Genomic DNA, 23,296 nt, shown 5'->3' with positions numbered 1-23,296 from the left:
CATAAAGCAGCACAACCAGCCCAAATCTGAATTGGATCGGTTCATGAAGCAACTCATTTGGTCTGGACCCGTGCAGGATCCCTTATTCAAAATAACATATCTGGCCAAAACTAACTACAGAATATTTTGAATCTAGCTGACCAACATCGAGATTGCTCTATGAAAGCTTATATATATATATTTCCCATAACCAGTCTGTCTTTATTAATATAACTAAAATAATGAAATTATCCCTGGATTAAAGACTGTTAATGTATTGGTAGGTAGCCTAGGCCTACAATAGGTATTACCAGAAAAATGAAATGCTATCATACATAGTATCAAAAATCTAAAGGATTCTTACTTCAAAGGGGAATTTCTGGATTTTCAACTTGGGCCCTATTTTTAGATCTTATTGGGTCTATATATTTACTAGGAACAAAACCATCAAAATTGGTCCAGCATTGTATCCAATAGAATCCAGTGAGGCAAGAATGCACGTCAAAGTAAACTTTTCTTTTCTGCAGTATCAAAGTCATCCAGTGATGTCTGTACATCCAGGCTGCCCTAGTGTCCAAGTGGGTGTTGTGGGCATGGCGAGAGGGGGCCATTGGGCCTGAAGGTGGAGGACTGGAGGTGCCCTATTTAGCTCCATGTCGACGGGAGAGGCAGCTGTTATTTTGACCCTCTCCACTGTAAAACACCATGTTCCATAATGCTACAGAATAGAAATGAACAATACGGAAAGAAACCTCCGTAAAAATGTGTCCGTGGCAACGGTAGATATATTAATTTATTTATTTTATTGCCAAAATATTGGTTGGATATTTAGAAGGGGGCGCAAAAAACTCTGCCTAGAAAAAAAAAATCATAATAATTATTTTATTTTGTATTTCCTTGCTGGGTGCAGTTTTTTTTCTGGCCCCCTCTGGGTGGCAGTCTAGGCAATTGCCTATGTCGCCTATAGAAGGGACCGCCCATGCTTTTAATAGAGAGAAAGAGGCGTGTGTGTGTGTGTTTGTGTGTGATCACCTCTCTTTCCCGTAGCTTTCTTTACTCTTATATTATATCTATGGGTGTATGCTATTTCTAGCTAAATCACAGATATGACTGGGGTGGATTGCTCTTTCTGAAACCACAGAATAGCATGATAAGTTCCATCATGCCTAGCAGTAAACTTGAGAAATATCTGCATAGGGAAATTCCATTCTATCCACACCCCTACACTCACACCAACCACCATACATGAAAAAGGCGCATTATCATGTTTTAAAATGCATAGTTTATATTTATATATATATATTTTTTTGCAAGCAATCTGGTAAGTAACGTTACGCCCATAGTTTCTTTATATCAATGAATATCACATACATATGTGGCGGTAATGCTGAACATGGCTTTGATGGACTGCATATATTTGGATACTTACGGTAGTGTTTTGACTTAGCCGAGAGAGCTAGAGGAAGCTCAAATGCTCCCAAGCAAGTAGACCAGGCGCGAATGGGATAGAATGTGTTTAAAGTATGCTAAATCGAAGTGAACCCATCCTCTCACGTAGCCCACGTTAATTGCGGCGGCAATGAAAATAGTTTATAACACGTGGTCAGATTATGTACGGCGTAACTATTTTTTCGAGGATTCCTGAATTGTGAAACGTTGGTACACGCAAGGATCTCAAAGTGACAGTAGTCTTCGTAGTAGTGGTAACCTAGCCTTAGCTAGGTTACAGCTTTTGAATTTAATCTTTCTAGGCTTCGTTTTTGTTCTTCTGCCCAGACACCTTATGGTTCTTGGGGTGAACAGTCTGCGGCCTTGGCCAAATTTGATGAAACAAGGATTTGCATTTTTTCGACTGTTGTGAGACATAGGCAGGGAAAACCTGGATGCGCAGTTCCGAGACAGACCAAGCAAATAAATACACTACGTCAGGATAAAATGACGATGTCTGTCCCGGAGAGGATTTCTGGGTCCGGGGGTAAGGAGGAGGAGAGCGAGGATGAGAGTGAAATCCTGGAGGAAAGCCCCTGTGGACGCTGGCAGAAGCGAAAGGAGCAGGTAGGCTCATAGATGAGTGGTGCGGAATTCAAATGTTCGAACTTTACTCGTGCTGTGCTCATGCTCAAGTTGATCCCAAGTGCAGCGGAACTGTGATACAGCAGTGGATTTAATGTTTGTCTATACATTACATGGTGTTTTGTACCTTTACGGGTTGTGTCTGGTAATAATAATGTTAAGTAAAACAAAGAAAGCATGAGCGAAAAGTTGTTATTTCCACGAAACTCGAAGACCCTGTTTTTTGAAACGCAGCTATACATAGGTGTACATCTATCTTACAGCAGATTCCTATCTAGAGCGATGTTTGTGTGGTTCGCACGCACCATGTTTGAATACGTATACATTTTCCCTTAAGGGCTATTTGTCTTTCTTTATGTTCAACATGACATTAGATTTTAAGCAACTAATAGCCTACATTTTGACATGAGAAAGCTTGACCGCTTTTTGACATAACAAAGCTTGTGTTTCAAGGCATCAAGCATCCTCTCTGCTAGCTTATGAATATGCTGTAGGCCCATGATCCACTCTTTTTAAAACATAACACAAACACACGCATGTATAATACAAAGTTTTTGCTCACAGAAGTGTATAGCCTCAAACTTTCCTTATCAGTGAAGTTTTCTCAGTATAAAATTGATTGTTTTTTTTAGCTCTCATAGCTGGACTGAGTTTTTTTGTGACCTTGTTCAAATTCACTGAAGTTGAGCGTTTAAGCTTTTTGTGACCGATAACTCTCAGTAAGGTAATACTAAAATCTTATCTCTTGAGGCACACATATTCTTCCTCTGTCACTTACTGATTACCCATCAAGACAACTTGGTTACTTCTAACCCTAGAGTAATCACATGTATTGCCTACAACTGTAGATGAGGGGCTCCTAATGTTTTATACAAATCTGAAAAAAACCCATCACTGTTTTGTAAACTGAGCAGTTTGTATTTTGTATGTATGTTTATATCAAGCAGTAGGTCACACGCTATATGAGTGTAGGAGTGCAGCTTCTTTTGAGTTTAACAAACTGGTTTGGTCTTTCCTAAGCAGGAGTGTTCTCAGATGAGTCTCCCTGATATTAGCAGGGGTACATTTTTTGTGGGGAACATCAGGATTGAAGTATATCCGATCTTACAAACAGCCCCCATCAGTGGAATACAGTCGTTACTGTTTCCTCCAGTCCGTGCTGTTGCGTCAGTGTCGTTACAAGGTGCCCGAGGGCCGGGTGTTGGGCAAGACAGACCTGCTTATAGAACAACAGTGAAAAGCTACACTTGTTCTTAATGTTTTCCACTGAGCAGTTCCCCTTTTCCCTGTGTTAGCAATGCATGCATGTGTGTGTGTGTGTGTGTGTGAAATTGAAATACATGACCAAAAGAGGAAATATGAGAGTGAATACCTGTGTTAAACATGTCGGGCAGATGGGCAAAAAATAAAAATAAAATCAACAAGCTGTAGCCTATTCATACAACTATTTCTCTAGTTTACACAGAGGCCTATCAAACACCCCTAAACTCAAAATGGATCACATGACTAGACAGAGCCAGACATTCCCTTTACAATGACACCTGGATTGTGAAAATCAGTTGAGGATTGAGAGAGTTATGGTATTTGTAATATCACCGATTATATCAAAATATTATACATTACTTACAATGGAAGTCATGTGACCGAAAACGCTTATTATTCACATGTTTTTGCTTGTAACTTCCTCATTTTATCAGATATTTGCATGAAATTTGAACAGAAGGTAGACTTTTGTTAGTTCTTTCAAGTGAAACCATGAACATTTAGTTGGAATGGGCATCAGACCCATGGTACCTCACTGAAAACAACTATAATTAATAAGTGCCATTCATATTCACAAACGACGCCTGCTGCAGTGCATCTGACAGGACGTTCGCTAATCTACTCATCACAATTGACTAACAATGACTAACAATTTTCCGCGATTTAGTTTAATACTTTCTCGACCATGAATTTCGATGAAATTTCGTGTGTACCAAGATAAGAAGTATATATTCAAGTCCACCTATCTTTCATCAGTGTCCAAGGCTTTAGATGAAGTCCGCTGACCGGTTGAAAGCCACTCAAATTTTCAGAGAGTTGCGGTGAACTGAAAACACCTCAGGGCTGAAAGCTCGAAATGTCTAACGATTACAGTGGTTGTACTCGATGTAAATACTGACGTATTCAGGACAAACATACTCTCACCAGGCGGCGAGGAGTGAATTTTGTATGACACATATTGACAGTATTAACGCAGAGTGGATCATGTTATTGAGACAACAACCGCTCGCGGCGAACATTCTGTGTCAACATACCTACTATAACCTAAAATTCAGAGATGCCAAGATTGTGTGACCTTATAGTGATCTCACTAATCTAGAGTGACCCTCTTGAAGTCAGGTAAAGGACACTACACAACACCTGAGCAGATGGATATTAAGGACTTTTGTCTCTATTCCCTGTTTTTTCGTACATATGAGATGATCCATCTGTCCAAAACTGTTACGCCTACGAGGACTGCCCTCATGAGCAGCTGTGTGTGACTGAAAACCCCAGCGGCGTGAAACTATTCATCAAGTCTAAGCAGTTCAGTGTGTCATGCTGGTATGTGCATGTCAGTTCTGACACTAACCTGACATTTCACATAAAACCAATGTTTATGGTGGAGAGCTGGCAAGCGTTGCCTTATGCAAGGTGACTTTAGAACCTGTTTTAACTTTTAGACCTTTAGTGATTTCAGTGAACTTCACGTCACTTCACTTCAGTTCACTGTGAAATGTCAGTATGCCCCTCAGCTTGCCCCTCTGCCACAACCTTGCCACTTTTTCCCCTGACCAACTGCAGCATCACCTGGGTACTTGTAGGGCATCACAAGACCCCTGTAGAATTTGAGCATTGCTGTGATCTCTGTCCAGATTTGGATGCTTGACCGGGTCCTAAGAATGAGGCAGAAAGACAGAGGGGCGTGAGAGGAAGCGAGAACCTATCCCTCAGGGTTACCTCCTGTAACATTGTGAAGGACGTCAGGACAGAGGATGATTGTTTTGCCTTGTTTACATTGCAGCTTTATTACAGGCGAGGACAAGTATGCAGTCATCTAATGAAGTCATTTGACATATAAGTTTACAGTCAAGGTACAATTCCAGACAGGATTGCAACACTAAAAAAAATGAGTCAGATGCATCATGTCTGCTTTTTGGAAAAGCGATACTGTGCTCACTAATCTCTTTTGCCCAGAGGTCAAAAGTCAAACAAATGTGTCATTCCATGCAAACAAACTATGGAATAAACGGCTTGAAGTCATTCCATCTTCCACTGATGGAACCATATTGGTTTTGCTAAAGAGGCAACCAAATAGTGAAATGAACAGCTTGAAGACATTCCAGTTTAGGTACTTACTCTCCTATGATGATCATATATTAAGCACCTTTTTAAAAGGCTTGCATTGGCTACATTACAAATCATATTACATAGCTGGAGAGGACTGTCCTGAATCACTCTGTAGAGCTTGGTGTGTTAAATGACCTAAAATAAGTCCCTTGCCAGCTAAATGGGCAGCGTGCGGAGGTGTGAGTGAAGGCCCTCTGGGACAGCCCCTCTGAGCTCACCCTTAAACATGGCCGACCAGGAAGGGAATCTAATCCAGGACATGGACCCTAGGTTGCGTACAGCACTTCCACCGAGTGCCACTGAATGTTACCAATTGCCTGATTGAATTCACCCCCGTTTGTACACCTTAGTTTACTGTGCATTCAAAATAGTGCAGAAGACGCATGATTGCAGACTGCAGCAAGAAACCCTTATGTGTTTTAGTCACTGTGACAGTACAGTGAATCATTCAGTGAAGCTGTGTATCTGAATGTTTGTACAGCTAGGCTCTGTTTGACCTGACAAGGTACAGGTTGCTCTCTAGTCCTGCCTTGAGTTCTGTGACCCCAAACAACCCTGGCTGTGGAACATATGTTAAACTTGAAGGGTCTTTTTTTTCCCACAGTCAGCTGTTTTCCAGGCACTCAGCTGTGAGGGGTATTTCACCCTGGCTCCTGGCCAGTGTAAAGAAAAACCAGAGTGATCCATCTGTCTGTATGCATGAAGCCATCCGTTTGGCATTTCCCCCCCCCACACACACACACTCCCCCTTTCTCTTGATCTCTCCCTCTTGCACGTCCTGTTGCGAGACCCTTCCTTGATTTCTGAGAAAAGGCTGATGTTATGAGTGCACACACCCATGTTTCCCTATCTCTGGGCCTGGAAGGGTGTCTTCGGCCGCCATCGCTGAGGGCTGAAGCCGCAGCAGCAGAGCCCGCCCCTCTGCCCTCATTCATTTACCCATGATGCTGAGCGCTGCAAAAGCTAAGCTGAGGCCCCTCGAGACCAGGAAGTTGGAGGAGGGCTCAGCACCATGTTGTGGTTTTCATGGTAGACCTGTCACTTGGTGGACTTGGTGGTGGTATAATCTGTGTAGAAAAGATGCCAAAATATACCAGTGTGGACCGTAGTACATATTGGGACCACATGTCTGAGTTTTTTTTTTTCTTCATTCTCCCTCTGTTTCCCTGGTTTGTTCCCTTTTGTTTATGGATCAACAGGATTGCTTAGCCATAGGTTTTTGACCTGCAGGGACTAAGGAACAGCACAGTCTAGAATTAACCTTCAGGTCTGATGAACCGGTCCATTGCCGTCACAGCACTGTATTAGATTATGAAAAGTGCTTCCTGTGACGGGGATGCCACAGGGGGCCCCTGCGCCAGCAAATCAGTCTCCTGAAGGTAGCCTCCCTCGTTCATCATGGGAGTATAATAAAATGGCCCCTGTTTGACTGCTGGGATGGCAAAGATTAATTCACCCATCCAAAGAATCACGCTTTACTGAACCCTAGAGCTTGATGGCAGTTCCAGAAAGTTCCCATTTACAAGGTTGGATCAATAAATGGATATTGACCGGCTCTCATTCGTCAGGGTGGAAGCTCAGGCATCTGTGTGCCCCAGCTGAAGAGGAGCAGAAGTAGAGCAATCACCACTACAAGATGCAGACATGACTAGGCTTGTGAGATGGCCTATGACGACTGCATTCCAGTGTTCTCTTGAATCTTTTCCCTTCATTATAGAGCATGGTCTTCTGTCTCTCCCTAAGGGCTCCTGCTAGTGTGTTGATGACACTGCCATGCACTAAAGTTGATGCAAACAATCCCATTCTAGCTGTGCTTGTACATACATGCCTACACAGATGTTTGTATATGTGTGTACGCATGTATGTTTGTGTGTGTGTGTGTGTATTGTATATGTGTACAAATTCAAAAGTGAGCATACCATCAGTGAGCATCCTGCGGGCACCCCTGATGGGGAGGAAATGAGATTGACGGTGCCATGTCAAAGGGCCTCTCCACCCACATGTCTTCAGTGTGACTGGGGCCCAGCCTGCATTCTCATGGTCTCCCTCTACTCCTCCCCCCGCCCCTCAAACAGAAGGTTGGACTGTTTGACACATAGTAACCCCTTCGAGTTTGTATTGAGAATGTATGAATTTATGGCAGAAGGCTAATGAATAGGCTATATAAGAAGAAGAAACATCCCTTGCTCTTGGATTGAAATCTTCTGCTTCGTGGATGCCTTGCGTATTAATAGAGCATTTCTCAGCTTAAGTCGCTTGCCATGTGCCATTCTTGCTGTATGGAGGTGCTCCTCTGTAACAGTATAAGATTCACTTATTACTTGGGCTGCTGAATGTGGCTGGAATAGTCAGCTTTGCTGCCTGAGTCACTTGGCACAATACATCCATTCATAGGCAAAGAATAACAGGGAAGCTTTATGAAAGCGATAGGTACCCTGACATGATTAGCATCCTCTGGGTCTCTGAGCTGCAGATTGCTTCTTGTTGACAGCCTGAGCGTCCTCTTGCTCACATGCCATCACTGGCTGTTTGAAGGAATCATGTGATCCCACAAGATGGCATCTTGTCTTGGACAGACCTGAGAAAATAAAAATGAAAACGCTAGCCCCAGGTTGTTTATTTGGTTATCGGTTATCACAGTCAAGATAAATTCAGTCTGATGCTAAATATTGCATTTGTAAGCCTTTACTTGGATGTAATCTAACTGATGTGCAACCAGGAAATTCCAGGAATGTAACAGTTGTACATTCATTTAATTACTTTAGTTGTACTCAAGGTAATTCATTTAGTTGTTCGTTCTTTAGTTGTACTCAATTTCAACAAATGTCTGAATGTGGGTCCGTACATGTTTGCATACCGAATTGTCCTGCAGTGTGCTTTTATAATTGTGTGCTGTTCCTTTAAATGGATCTACTTTCACCCACCTCGAGTGAACTGGTGCATGGGGGAAGCATCATAGAGCAGATGGCTCTTTCAGTTTAAACGTGACATCAGGATTATTGAGCCCTTGTGCTAGCACGATTGTCCATGCATTTACTCTGTGTGTGTGTGTATGTGTGTGTGTGTGTGTGTGTGTGTGTCTCTGTGTGTGTCTCTGTGTGTGTACATGCGCGTACATGCATGTGCAAGGTCTACATTTGAACTCATCCAGTTGTTTGTGCGTCCATGCATACGTGATGGGAGGTGCACACATTACATAACTACCAGAGCCAGACACAGCCCACAGCCAAACTCATTTTTTAAAGAGAGAGAGAGAGAGAAAATCCTTGTCTTTTTCTGCTCTAATCTCTAATTCCTAATTCCTATGTAATCTGTACCGCGCTCAGTGATTTGCAATCTATCTAAACAAAGTGGGCTGGATTTCAGGCATTTGTTATTCATTTAATTTGAAGTTAAACTAATCTTGAAAACGCAGAAAATGACTTGGCTGAACAGAACCTCCTCTAGACACACTAAAATGTCAAACTTTGTTCTCCGATTCACAAGAAAGTTTCCTACCAAAGGAAAGCAATGCATAGCCAATGCAATGCATATATTACCAAAAGAGTTAGATTGGTTGTCTTTCTAAATTTAGTTCTCTGAGAGCCAGGGTTTCTTGTTGTTTGTTTTACCAAGGTTTTTTCTCCCTCCCTCTCTTGGATACATGAGACGCAGGGAAAACATCTTGGACATAACTCCCGTACTACCGTCCACGCTGCTCCACCCACTCCCACTTCACTACATGTTTGTCTTTGGTTGTTATGGGCCAAGAGCCACTCCGGTTAGCTAGCTCCAGGTTCCTGCCAGTTAGCACTCCAGTTACTGTCCCGTAGCAAATGTGTTTTTGATCTGAAGCCAAAAGAGAAACTTTTGCAAAGCATTTACAATGCAGAGGTACAGTACAAGGTCTCCTCTATCTGCTGCTACTGTCAATGAAAAGGACTTTGAGTCCCTGACATTACAGGAGTGGTGTACTCATATGTTTTTGATGGTTACGGGGGTGGAGAGGTGCGGTGGGGGAATAGGGGGAAGAACGATGAGAGAGCAGCCAGAGGAAACAAAGCTCTCTGTCTGTCTGCCCCACTCTTCCCCACACAAAGCGTGTCATTCAGTCGTCCGGGCCCTCCTGCAGCGACTAACACCGTGTGGGACGGCCAGCTAACATGGTGCAATCTGACATCATTCCTCTCGCCAGGCCGTCAGTTTCACGAGTCCCTAGAAGGGAGAGGCCGCTCTCGTCCCTCTCTCTCTCCCCCAACCCCACGAGTCCACGCTCGAATGCGCCCCACTCTCTGTCCTCCCTCTGTGGCCATGCCATGAACGAGCCTCTGTGTTGCACAGAGCTCCTGGTTTCACGGTCATGCGGTATCAAGCAGCAGAGGTTCAGGGAGACGGGGCCTGCGGGTCCCTCTTCCAGACGCGGCCCGCCATCCCCCTGCCCCCCCCCCTGTCCGAGGCTGAGGTACATGCTCACATGCTGCTGCGCTACTCTGGGGCCTATGATATAACGCCCGCCGCCCTTTAGGCTGCTCAGCAGAGAGGAGGAGGAGGTGGAGGAGGAGGAGGAGGAGGAGGAGGAGGAGGAGGTGGTGGTGGTGGTGGTGGTGGTGGCTCTCTTCCCTTTCAGGGCTGTGCTGAGTGTGACGGGAGAGGGCTTTCAGTGCAGAGTCACATTAGCTCAGTTTCAGGATCAGACGTGCAGCGCACACACACACACACACACACACAGTCACTAAGATTCAAAGCTCCCAGACAGTTGCCAAGAACAGACTACAGCACAAAGGGTGCGGTAGTAGACCCATCTTTACTGTGCAATTAACTTCCCTAGTTTTCCCAGTTCACTGCACTCTTTATCCCTCTTTTTCTTTTCCCCTTCAGACCAATGTTTTGTCTATCAGACACACATTCTCTCTCTGTCACACACACTTACTCACTCACTCACTCCCTCACTCTCCTGACCCATGTTCTCAGGCTCAGTAAAGCTGTGCTTTCAGACACGCAGATAAAACGGCCAAGGATAGCAGTCAGTGCGTGCTGCTTGACTCTCCTCAGGCTCAGATGAAAACAGGGCAGCACCATCAGCACTCTCCTCTGTCAACAGCACATGGCCGCCAGCCTGCAACAGCAGCACATGAGCCAGAGCAGAGCCCCGTTTGTCCCTTATCAGACAGGGGTTTGTGGTGCTCAAGAAATGAAAGAGTTGGGCAGCCTTATAGTATAGTTGGGACAGCCTTTTTTTTTAGTAGTATTTTGTGGGATTATCGTTTTATTGTTGCATTCAGATCGTCTTCACCAATATGTTGAAGGAGTTGCAAATCAGGATTAAAGAGCAGAATTAAAGTTACAACTTGCAACAACTTTTTGAGGTATGGCTTTTTGATACCATCCTCAAATTCATTTTGATAGCATGTGGTCATGTGAAGGCCAGATAAGCACCTGAGCCTTTCCCACTAGATGCACTATGCACCATGCACTATGTCGTTTCTATGTTCCGGGCTTGAACACCCTGCAAAAATTAAAGAAAAGCTTTCACAGCATTGCCAACTACACTGCCAAAAGACACAAGTTAGTGTGTAGACAAGCTTCTAGCAGTGCCAACTGGGCTGTTGTTGGTGTTTGCAATGTTTTTGCGTAACTTTTAGGCAGTTAGCTTGCTAGTTTTGAAACAGAACATCTTATTGCTGTTTTAATAGTGAATGACTGAATTGTATTTGTAATGAGACTTCGGGTGTCTGGTTAAGTGTCCTGCCATCTGGAATACTGTGCCCCTAGGGATAGCATAAGGTGTGATGGAATAGGTGTCTCTCACAACCTCTTATCTAAGGTCATATCAGAATGTCAATGTAGTCCTTATACCCTCACCCCCATGATACAGGTCTCTGAAACATTTGCTCATGTCTGGATCCTCTAATAAACAAAGTCCTTTGTGAACCAACATTGTTGCAGTTCCCGTCTCAGAGTAGCTGCCTGATACATATTCATGTATGGCGGGGCTATTGGTTGACACCCATTCCGCAGTTTAGGATACTTGGACTGTTTCAGTGTCTAATCAGACACGGGTGAATCTGCTTAGTTAAACATTCCTCTCTGCCGTGATGCACATCATTTCAAGAATAATGGCTGTTTCCTGATTGATCATTCTCTGACTGAGTCTCTACCTATCTGTGGTATTAGGAAAAAATGACCAGTGTCTTGAGCAATTATCAGACTCTTTTGTGTGTCTTGTGAGCTTTAACTATGTTAGCCTTTAGCCATCATCCAACTTTTAAAAAAGAAAAGATTTTCCCAGTCGACACATGTATGGTTTTTGTACTCGCCATGTGTGCAATTGGCTGCTCATCGAATGTATTACGCCAGCTCATTTTGAGTGGTCAGCCCCCACCACAACTTAGAGTTTTAAATGCCCTGTTCCCAAAAAGCCCCAATGTTTTGGGCTATAAATCATAGCCAGTCGATAGTGGGCTTACAATGTGCCGTTCATTCTGGAGCTGAAAAGAAGTGTGTGTGGCTTTCCATTCGGGCCCCTGGGTTAGATAGCCCGAAATGACCCAAAACAGCTGTATGTTTGGGGTACTCCGCTTCCTGTTTGAAATGAAAGGACATGGGGCACGGCAGCTGGAAATACCAGAGGCGCGAATCGCCTCGAGCTCTGCCTGTCACAGCGCTTTCGTAATCTGTCTTTTATCTAAACGTGTGGCCTAGCATGTCCCAGCACATTCTTTATGCCATTGTGAACGCCTCTGAGGTTAAGGCTCAAAGTGGTTTAGTATTGTTTAAAGTGTGCCGAGGGCCCTTCACCCACTGCACACGCAACCACACACACACACACACACACACACACACACACACATTTCCCCTGCTGGAACAGGGTGGATTTGTGTCCTAAGTTGGATCTGAAGCATCCTCATTAATTATTCCATTGCAGGCAGTAATAAGGTTCCATTGCTGTAATGAAAATACAAACAGGATAGCGCTATCATTGTGTTGCTAGACAGCTTGTTTCAGTGTTATGAGTGTAGCCCTTCTCTGTCATCTCATCTTATGTCATCTCGTGTTCTCTTCTATGTGCTCTGTATGGGTCATCTTTCCCCCGGTCAAAGTGGCAGTAGGGGGGACCCCCCCCCCCCTGGGGCAGAGCCTGCACCTGCAGCAGCTCCAGGAGTGTGCCCTGTGCTCCGCTTCAACACTGTAACTATAGCAGGCAAGCAGTGGAGCGGATGCCTTCGTTACTTTGTGTGCATTTCCTGTCCCTGTGGAGGAGGCCATTGAGGTTCTTGGTATTGCACCCGGGCTGGAGATCAGAGTTATAGATACTGTCCGCAGCCCAAGCACTTGAGATTGGCTTGTGGGATGAAGGACATGATAAATGACAAGGTTCTGATTCCCCGCGGAATTATGTGTTGTGAAGAGATAGGAGCACTATATCACACAGGCATGGAGGTAATAAACCAAGGCCTGGCCAGACACTGCAGGAGGCATAGGCCTGCTTCATAAATAATGCTTGAGGTGTAATAGGAGGCTGTGACGCCGGTGGCCGTACAGTAGCGGTGAGGAAAGGGGGTGTCAGGGCAGGAAATGAAGCCTGGAGGGTTTGTTTACCGTGGGGATCTCGGCACAGGGGTTCAAATGTCCATTAGATAAAAGAGACCCACTTCTGCATGGACAACCTGTGTCTTCCAGGGGTAAACATGGAAACAGTGCCGTCACTCATGCCTGTGAAATTCTGCAGAATGCAGGGAAAATACATTACATACAAACAAATTCTACTATTTGCTACTTTGTAAAAGCTTCCAATAGATAGCAACAAATAATCTGTTAATTCACCTCTTAAAGGCACCCAGTGCAACATTAGAGGCTTGAGACTCGAAAAATAAACATTCAATTTCTAGTCTTTTTTACACGTAGTAAGTTTCAATAACTCCATACCATTACATATCGACATTCAAGGAGCAAAGATGAGACGTGGTTGTGTGGTGAGAACTAATAGAAAATCGCGCTGCCAGCACCGCCGGTGGGGAGAGGCAATTTTTTTTCCTAATCTTTATTTATTGGTGGCACCAATAAATAAAGGGCTTCGCTCTTGCGGCTAGTTTTAGGGCTCTTTTTACCGCCCAAAGTATTAAATAATGATGCAAATGTGCTAATATGGTGAAGTAAATGTAAAGATGGTCTTATCCAGAATATTTCCATATTGATGCCCTAATGTTGCACTGGGTGCCTTTAATTAAGCTTGAAGACATTTGCAGTATGTCATTAAACCATGTTTCTGTGTGCTTTCATTACCCATGATGCATTCCGACATCAGCTGCATTGTGAGACGGTCTTGAGCTCGCCCTGACTCTGGAGAGGAAGCAGAGCTTTTTTGTTGCAAATTCTTTAACAGCACTATGCAAACATTCCCCAGGTTTAACAAGCACGCAGAAAAGCTAATAAAGCCCAAATGGAACTGCCTCGCCTGGCCATGTAGGTTGAAAATGGTGTCAATAGAACTCAATGGGTCAATGGGTGATAAAAAGTACCACACAGTGTGTCTGTCTGAGGGCGCCTGGTTTAGATTCAGATGTTTTATTAACAGTTGAAGTAGTCTACTCTTCTTGCTGTAAGTAAGGCAAGTCTGTGTTCGATGCTGTGGTTCTTTTAGACTAATTATACATCCCAGGGCTTCAGGAGCCTGTAATTAAGTCTTGTAGCCATTCATAAAAAGGACAGCCTCCTGAACAACAGTCAGTAACACATTTGTGAAAAGTGTGATAGTTTTAGCCTATCCAAACTTGAGATACTCATTTGGTGGACAGTGTTAGCAATAGTTTTAAAGGTGCAATAAGTACTCTAACTTCACACCCGGCGATAATTTCAAAAATGTTCAACCTGGGCTGTATTTTTTTCTTTCTTTTTTGCTCCAAACTTTTACAAAAAAAGGTCAACGAACGATCAGAATCGGTCCAGTACAGCAACTGCAAAACTGCTATACAATGAAATCCTATGGGGCAAGCATCTGCGTCAAAGTAAACCGCTTGTTTTTGCCACTGACAGGCTCAGGCACTCAAGAGAGGGGTGTATTTGGTTTTCCAGAATCACTGGATTTTCATTTGTTGCACTCGTCTAAGCTTGTTTTGTCACCATCGTTGGACTTGTCCGACACACTCCCTCACTAGGCCATATTTATTTATTGCCCGTGGTGCTGTGTTTTGTTTTTCTGCTGGTTGCTGACCTGGCCTGATCTTACGCTCCAAGGGAATGCATTGAAGGCAGAGCACGGAGTGAAAGCTCTGACCGTCACTGCTGAGGTTCAGGCCTGAGCCTTAAGTAGAACAGCTGTATCTCAGCATGTGGTGAGCATGTGACATGAGACCGCCTCCAAAACCACTTGTGGCATTTTATGTAGACATAGTCTAAATTAGTCTTTTACGGGACTCGGTTAGTTTGATTCAGTTAACCTAAAATATTCTTTTCTGATTCGTTCACCAACCAGTGCCACTTCCTATTTGCATGAACTAGATCTGAAACACTTGTCCCCCTATACAAAAAACAGCTAAAAAAATGTTTTATTTAACCCAAAAAGCGTTATAGCTAAACATCACCAATAAGTCGTGTGGGAAATGATATTTGTTTTTGAATAGTCTTGGCAACATTGTAACCATCTTTGGAACATTTCTTTTGTAACTTGGAGAGCCATTGTCTTACAGGGCTGATATCTCAATGATCTATCAATGTGGGAGCATAGGGATTCCAAGATGGCACAAAACTCGTTGAAGGAGATTACTGCCTAACACTAGTGTTATAATTTCCAAATCCACGAGTACGCAAGGATCCGCTAGGGTCAGAGTGACAAACAATTCTGTCATCAGAGTGTTTATTGGAGGCTCTGGGCGGATGTCCATGTACCCTCTAATTGTTTTGTGACTGTGCTACAAGGGCACCAACTTCAAATGCCAAGAGACTAGAAAGTAGCATAATAAGAACAACTACCACCCGTAGTGTCTGTAGCTGTCTATGAAAGCTGTCGTCAAGGAAGTATGATGGGGCAGGTATACTCCTGCGGACACGGCTTTGTGCAGTATAGACATGGACCTGAACAAGGATGTCTCCATAGTATATAAAGTAATTTTTCAGCTGTTGCTGACTCATCTTAGGGCAAAGGCTCAATCACTCAATCACAGTCTTTGAATTGATATCTCTGAGCCGTGTGAATCTACAGCAGACATTTTTTTTATCGGTCTATAGTTTTCTCTGTCCCTTCAACCGACTCCTTTATCTAAATAGATAAACTGTTACCTACCTTAAAATACCGTTGCTGGTGATCTAATCGGCAATGATTTGCTGAAACATGAATTGAACGAAACTCTTTTTTTTTACCAGCGAGTCTCCCTTAGGTCTATTCCCAGGATGCAAACATACTAATGAAAATGTGCATCTGTACTGCACGTTGCTTTGCATAAAAGTGTCTGCTGAATAAATACATTGCTGAAAATAGATCCTCCATTTTTAACTCGCATGAGGAGGGAAGGTTATTTTTCTCACCTAGACAAGAATGCCTGGTGTTTGAGGTGTTTGTAAAACAAATAAAGTTCTGTTGAGCGTAGGTATTTTCATGGTCACAGGCAACGGCCTAGTGTTTACCGTTATTTCAGGAGAATCTGCACTTGGGTGTTGTGCCTGCATGAATGAAGAGCTAGCGCTCGTCACAGTACCATCATGCTGGTGGAGACCGCTCAGGGTGTGTCTGGTGTGTTTCTGCAATGATATTCACACAACCAATGACCTATGTCTTTTCCCAAACCAATGCTGCACCTTTAATATCTGACTTCTGCATTTGTATACATTTGTAATATTGATGCACCTCTACGCTAAGCATGTTTAAGCCCCTATAACTGAGTGCTCCTCTTTGTTATCAATCAGGCTTTTCTAGCTCTGTATTGCTTGTCGTTTCACCAGTGACTGTATTCCTGTTGTGTGTTAACTCCAGCTTAGCCAAGGTAATGTGCCTGGGATCGAAAGCGCCTCCCTGGCCATGGACACGGAGGAGGGAGTGGAGGTGGTGTGGAATGAGGTCCAGTTCTCGGACAAGAAGGTCTTCAAGTCTCACGAGGTGTTCATCCATCCTCTCGCATTCTTTCTTTTAAAGACAAATAGCTGCCGATAACTTATCACCCTTCCATTTTTATCACCGGAGCGCCAATGCATGTTTGTATGGAATGAGTGTGTGGATTTGTGTATTGGGTGGAGTGTGCTTTTAAGAAAATATTTGGCTCAAGGGGTATTCAGCTAGAAATCCAAAACCCAAGGTACTATTTAAAATTGACCTTACCCTTAAATGCATGCCTAACATTTTTCTTTTGTCTGTGTGTGCGTGCCTCAGGATAGGATGAAGGAGATGTTTGAGAACCTCATGCAGGTGGAGCATCCCAACATAGTCAAGTTCCACAAATACTGGCTGGACTCGAGGGAGAGCCGCGCACGGGTGAGACTCACAGGGTGTGACGCCCAAATACTACGGATAAGCACATGCCCTCACGCAGGCACACAGGACACACCCAATGACACTTTTTGCACACAATTTCCCTCACACACATGTAAACACATCTGGACTCATTTACAAAAGGTGCTCTGAAGAACTTGCTTTGTCCGTGTGCGTCCATTGAGTTCAGTGTTAGCCTGAATAAAGCACTTATTACGTAATTTGTGGCTGCCTGTCAACACGAAAAGGCCATGAACTCTGTGACACACACGCTTTCTAAGAGCAGGTCTGAATTATGCTGACTGGAGGCATTTATGGTTGTTAACATGCTGACAGGCTGAAAGATAGACCCCCACACACACACTTAAATTATTCTGTTCTTCTAGGTGATATTCATCACAGAGTACATGTCCTCAGGAAGCCTTAAGCAGTTTTTGAAGAAAACCAAGAAAAACCACAAGACTATGAATGTGAAGGTGAGATGCATTGGTCAAAAAATATAGCCATCATTGTTTTTTGTGTACAGCGCCCTCTAGTGTTTAATGGGAAATGCAGAGGAGTAATCTGGTGCTGCTGTCACCCTGTTTCCTATCCTGTTTTTTGTCCTTGCTCTCCATGGCCTGCTGAAATTCATGTTCCTATTTTAATTAAACTGTCACTCCTTGTCCTGATGTCTGTCTTGCCCTTGCTTGTCTGTCTCAGGCCTGGAAGCGTTGGTGTACTCAGATCCTCTCGGCAATGAGGTAAGAATCATGCCAGTCAGATCCCATAGCACTGCCATTCATTGCAGATTAACTGTTTGAACCAATCTATAAGACACTGTGGATGTATATTGTATAGTACAGAGATGTAAATTATATGGCGTTAATAAAGTGTGACTTTCTGTTTTTCTCCCTCAACAGTTACTTGCACTCGTGTGATCCTCCCATTGTCCATGGCAACTTGACTTGTGATACCATTTTCATACAACACAATGGGCTGATTAAGATTGGTTCAGGTAAAACAAACAAATGAAAAAAAGCATAGCTAAAACCACCTGGGCATGGAATAGTAAATCCAACAGCCTTGGAACACACTCCTTTGTATTTACATAAAAAATGAACATAGACTAATATAAATCAAATTACAGCTCCTAGTAGTCACATGCTTTACTTGTAATATGAATATGCACTAATACTAATTCATCTTTCTTTCTCTCTCTCCTCTCTGCAGTTTGGCACAGGCTGTTTGTCAATGGTGAGAATCCCACTCTGTTTGGCATCGCTACAAAAATGATTGTTGCCCACTGGTGAAAAACGTGCATTCACCACACAGACAGAGAGGCTTTAGGCATTAATTGTGTGATGAAAACATCATTATCTTATTTGGGTTTTTGGTGAACATTTCACTTTTATTTTAGTTTTAAGGTAGCTCTTACTCAATCCATGTGACCTTTTGAATGTCTGTATGGCTAAATTTGGTGTCAGTGAACTTCTGTTCTTCTGTTCCTATTTAGCTCCTATGGTCGTGACAGCCCTTTCTAGCACATGATTTTCTCACGAATATGTCCTCGCAATGCGTTTCAGTGTTGTGCCTTTTTTTTTTTACTGCTTGGTTAATCAAATGAAGACCACATTCTGCCTCTACGAGTACATTCCTGCTGCAAATGGCTTATGAATATGCTTCACAATGTGTTTAATGTGGTTTACAGAGTGGCATGAGTCATTACAGCACGCACACACGTACGCACGCCCAGCAGCGTGTTTATCAAAACTGCCCGTCTGTCTTTTCTGTAGTGTTCCCAGAGGCAATCCATGGGAATGTTCACCAGCATCGAGACGTGCAGAGAAACCAGCACTTCTTCGCTCCGGAGTACGGCCGTGAGTATCCGTCTAGTTCTCTTCCTGAGTTTGTTTTGTCTGTCTGATTCTTATCTGATTTTCTTCCCTCACTCTCTTGAGCGAAACTCCCCCCAGCCCCTTAGAAGATCACTCGTTCACACTTGCTCAGTACAGCGTTTCCCTGGGCTATTTTTCATGGTCTTGCTCTGATGTTTTGCATTATGCTTTTTAAATCCCTTCCTGACATGCCCTGGCACACAGATTGCTATATTCAAATGTTTAGGAAAATTGACCTTGAACCACATTTATTATGAACTGAATTATGTAAGATTTGGTTGAGCGGACTATGATCCTGAGGCTGTCCGTCTAGACTCTGAGGATGACCTCTCCATAGACATATTTTTTCCCCCTTCTAGACTCTGAGGATGACTACTCCATTGACATATATTATTTTCCTTCTAGACTCTGAGGATGACTACTCCATTGACATATATTCCTTTGGCATCTGTGCCTTGGAGGTAAGTGAATAACCGCTGGTTATTAAGTTAGCATTACCAAAATGTCAAAGTAATGTGAAGAGGATCGTGGTGCTTTTGAGAGTTTTAGTTTCTTTCTGTAGATGGCCGTCTTGGAGATTCAAGCCAATGGGGACAATGCTGTGTCTAAAGAAGCCGTAACTTATGCAGGGGAGTCACTGGAAGACCCTCTCATGAGGGTAAGATGCATAATGGATTATAGGTTTTCCAAAGACATTTTACATCACTTCAATTCACTGAATGTTAGGTGTGTTGAAAATGATCTTGATTAACAGATGTATATGTGTTGTCTGTCCTGTAATGTAAAGGAGTTTATTCAGTCCTGCGTACATGCTGATCCTAAGATGAGGCCTACTGCCCATGACCTGCTATTCCACAGAGTTCTGTTTGAAGTGCACTCCCTGAAGTTGCTAGCAGCTCACTGCTTTATTAACAACCAATGTGAGTATGCAGAGTTGTTAAGGTGAACTTGGGAAACAGGAATGGAAGGGCACCAGCCAATACTGATGGCAGCAACTACCTGTGAAATTTGAGTTGTAGTGCAAATGGATGACATGTCCTTCACTAGATTCTGTCAATAGAAAGTAAGGAACCAAGTTTGATTTCAGGTTATTGGAATACAGTTATAATGATATAATACCCTGACGTGTGTGTAATTTCATCACATTTTAACCAGACCTGCTTCCAGAGAACTGTGTGGAGGAGAAAACGAAATCTTTTGATCCAAATGGCATAATGGCAGAGATTGATCATATAGATCGCCCAGGAGTCCAACTTAAGTAAGACCCTTGACTTTGTTTTTGAATGAACAAATGAATATATGAATGAATAAACGAATGAATATATATGTATTTGAATATATATCGTGCTTATTGTTCTCCATGTTTATTGTTCTCGAAGGTACTCCCATGTTTCTCCTCTGGAACTTGACAAATTCTTGGAGGATGTCAAGTAGGTGACAATTTTACACACCATAGCAACTAGTTAAACGTTGAATTGCATTGCTTTGTGCCACTGAAGTAACATTGCCTTTTTTTACTTGTCCAGAAATGGGATCTACCCTTTGATGAACTTTGCCTCCAAGAGGCATGCCATGCCCCGTGCCCTGTCCCTGTCTCAGGAGCACATGGAGCCGGTGAAGACGCCCAGCCCAGAACCCCAAGAAACCGAAACCAGAAAGGTGAGTGAGCTCGGCAGGAGTTGGTCCAGTTCAGTTATGTTATGCCACTCTAATGTCTGTGGTTGATCTGTGGGTCTGTGGTTGTGCTAAGCTTGATGTTTTTGCCTTATAGGTTGTTCAGATGCAGTGTAATTTGGAGGCCAATGAGGAGGGAAATATATGTCATGTGAGTTGCCACATTTTGATACACATGTGCCTCTTGACGAGTTAATTCTTGTTAAAGTGATTTTACATCTCTCTCAACTTGTTTTTTGTTTGTAGCTCTCTCTGTTTTTGAAGATGGATGACAAACTTCATCGCCAGCTCAGTTGTGATGTTCTTCCCAGTAAGTGCAATTATTCCATCATTGTTTTCTAGTGGAAAAATAACTTCACAGATGGGCCTTGTGTCTTTATGCAATGTTTGTCTAGTGTTAAGCTGCCTTGGTAATACCACAGTCTAAATTATACACCGTTGTAATTGTCTTTGAATTAAAATAGTGCCCATTCTGTCCAGAGTTCCAACACATTTGAGACAAGTTTTAATGCAACTATAAAATGAATGTGACAACAAATTATATTCCTCAGCGGACATGCCGAGGGAGTTGGCCAGCGAGCTTGTTCAACATGCATTCATTTGTGAGGTAAGCAGGCCAACCCCCTAGGTTTCCTGAAACTGCTCATGACCGCCGCAGACAACTACAACAGGGTTCAGCCTTTTAAGCTGCTGAAATGTATGTCGCCTGGTTAATTGTCTATAATTTGACTGAATGCCTCTAAAGTTACTACTTTCTAATGACAACCCGACAAATAATTGTATAGCTAGCAGATGCATTCTCATTCAGATCAACTTCTTTAAAGCTTTTACTTCAAAGGCACTGAACCAGCAGGTGAATGAGGGTGTGCTAGCTAACCACTTCCTCAATGCTGGGCCTCTTAATTCAGCTAAATGGGTTCTGTCACGGAGCAGTACCTTTAGGGGTTTTGGGATTCAGCCGCTTAGTCAGTGCACTTAAGAGGGTGCTGTTCAGTGTCACTGATATTCCTGTACTGTGCCTGTGTAGGAGGACTGTGAGAAGCTGGCAGGCTTCCTGGAGGAGGCTCTGGGTAAACACTGGGATGGCTCCTCTGCCTCCACGTCAGTCACGGCCGTGGTGCAGTGAGGCTCGCTCAACTGTCAGGGCTGCCACGTCGTATCAGCAGGGACCATGGACGTGGAGTTTGTGGAGAGAGAGAGAGCAACAATGAGTGAACGAAAGACAAAGGGTGATTCCCATGGAGGGAGGAGATTGGATGAGTCTCACAAATCAGCATGAACAGCAAAGCAATTCCAAAGAGGACTTACCTAAAGCCTCAGGACACTCTCACTTTGGCAGAGTACTTGAGGGAAGTCTGAGGGCTGAGCAGCTATCCCACAATGCCACAGAAGTGATATTCCAAAAGACTCCATAGGTTTTTTTTTTGTTCGTTTGTATGTTTTTGTTTTGTACATTTTTATTGTTTGTCATTTTTGTTTGTTTTTGTTTAAATGGGTTTGGTGTCTGTGAAAACCATCCAACCCTCACTGACTTCTCATCTTTGGTAACATACATTTTACCGTCCAGGTGACCAAAGACAGGAAAACGGCTTCAAAGACAGTCAGGAGGTATTGGATGACAGAGCATCAGGAAGGGAGAGCAAGAACGCTAAAGGTCCAAAATTATGAATGCTCCCTACAAAGCAGCTTTGCCGTCTTAAAATGTCTGTGTTTTTGACTATACTGATCTTAAACTATATCACTACTTGTATTAAACATGTTTGTTTTAAATGCATTATGTTTAAAGCTTGATGATTTTCAGCACTTAAGATTTTTGTCATTCTGCCACAGTTTGAGCACCTCTATTTGTAAACTTGTCTTGGTCAGGAAATCAGTGGCAGTGAAGATGAGATTGTCATCAAAAGTAACCTGTAGCCCTGACTTCCTTCTAAACGTGAATTAGACACTTGACATGCAGACTGATGTCCCTGTGTGTGATTAGATCTTATAATGCACTAAGTGCCTCATTTAGACAGGAATGTGTCAAATCTGAATTTGCCAACCTTGTTGACTCATGGGTGCAGCCTACACTAATAATCCAGCTCCAAGCTATTTACAATTTCCTAAAGTAAAGCCACATTTATTTGTCACTTCACTTTTTGTCTTTTCACTTTTACTTTTAGGAAATATCACCCAAACTCAGTCATACATTGAAATTGAAATGATACTGTCAATTACAAGTATATACATGAATGAAGATTGAAATTCAAAGCATACATCAGATACTGTCACTCTTTTCTGCTTTAAATCACGAAGGGCAACCCCGGCTCACTTTTTCTAATTTAAATGACCTCATCAGTACACAACTGCAAGGATATAAGGTATCCCGTTCTTGAGGATAATACTGTTGGCAATACACCTTCAGTCACATTCACATTCACTTTGCTGAAGAAAGCCTGTGAGAGGGTGAACTCCTGAATCACTCTTTAGAGGTATACAGTATATTTAATGTAACTTGAATACAATAATCATACTGTATTGGTTTTTTAGTTTTTCAATTTGTCAAAGTCTCCCTGTACCAGTATCAGGCGGACTGCATGTTGAATGATTGCTAAAACAATTCCAGTTATTAATATTATTTGAGGCTTTAAATTGGCATGATGTGCATGGAACCTTTCAGCTCATTTTCAAAGAAATCGTTTTAGGAATTTAACCAACGCTGGGTTTATTTTAAAAAAGCATATAACAGACTTTTATTTGGTAAATGTTTTTATCTTGCTGAAGCTGAATCATGAAAATAACCTGCAATAAACGGGCAACATGAATGTGCATAATAAACGCAAAAGCCTTGAGTTCACATGTGAATGGCTCTCTGTCTACTCTGTACTGTCAATATCAAAATGCC

The 23,296-nt window shown here is 43.0% G+C and overlaps 1 protein-coding gene across 1 annotated transcript; it reads left to right on the top strand.

The window, feature by feature from the left end:
* The first annotated feature begins 16,372 nt into the window (after positions 1–16,372).
* On the top strand, positions 16,373–22,149 carry nrbp2a (nuclear receptor binding protein 2a). The gene is made up of 17 exons (XM_080837138.1): positions 16,373–16,492; positions 16,763–16,864; positions 17,248–17,337; positions 17,564–17,604; positions 17,764–17,858; positions 18,074–18,097; positions 18,637–18,720; positions 19,144–19,199; positions 19,301–19,396; positions 19,526–19,658; positions 19,894–19,996; positions 20,118–20,168; positions 20,265–20,397; positions 20,510–20,563; positions 20,659–20,722; positions 20,964–21,019; positions 21,440–22,149. The coding sequence occupies exons 1-17, from the start codon at positions 16,415–16,417 to the stop codon at positions 21,536–21,538; spliced, it is 1,359 nt and encodes a 452-aa protein (XP_080693264.1). The 5' UTR covers positions 16,373–16,414; the 3' UTR covers positions 21,539–22,149.
* The last annotated feature ends 1,147 nt before the right edge of the window (positions 22,150–23,296 follow it).

Source organism: Sprattus sprattus, assembly GCF_963457725.1.
Source record: "Sprattus sprattus genome assembly, chromosome: 4".
Classification (NCBI taxonomy): domain Eukaryota; kingdom Metazoa; phylum Chordata; class Actinopteri; order Clupeiformes; family Clupeidae; genus Sprattus; species Sprattus sprattus.
The sequence above is the reverse complement of the archived record's forward strand: the minus strand, read 5'-3'. Positions and strand labels throughout refer to the sequence as shown.

Coding starts and splice junctions, on each gene's coding strand:
- nrbp2a (XM_080837138.1), top strand. CDS start 16,415: ATGGACACGGAGGAGGGAGTGGAGGTGGTGTGGAATGAGGTCCAGTTC. Junction 16,493..16,762: donor AGGTCTTCAAGTCTCACGAG/GTGTTCATCCAT, acceptor TGCGTGCCTCAG/GATAGGATGAAGGAGATGTT. Junction 17,859..18,073: donor GCTGATTAAGATTGGTTCAG/GTAAAACAAACA, acceptor TCCTCTCTGCAG/TTTGGCACAGGCTGTTTGTC.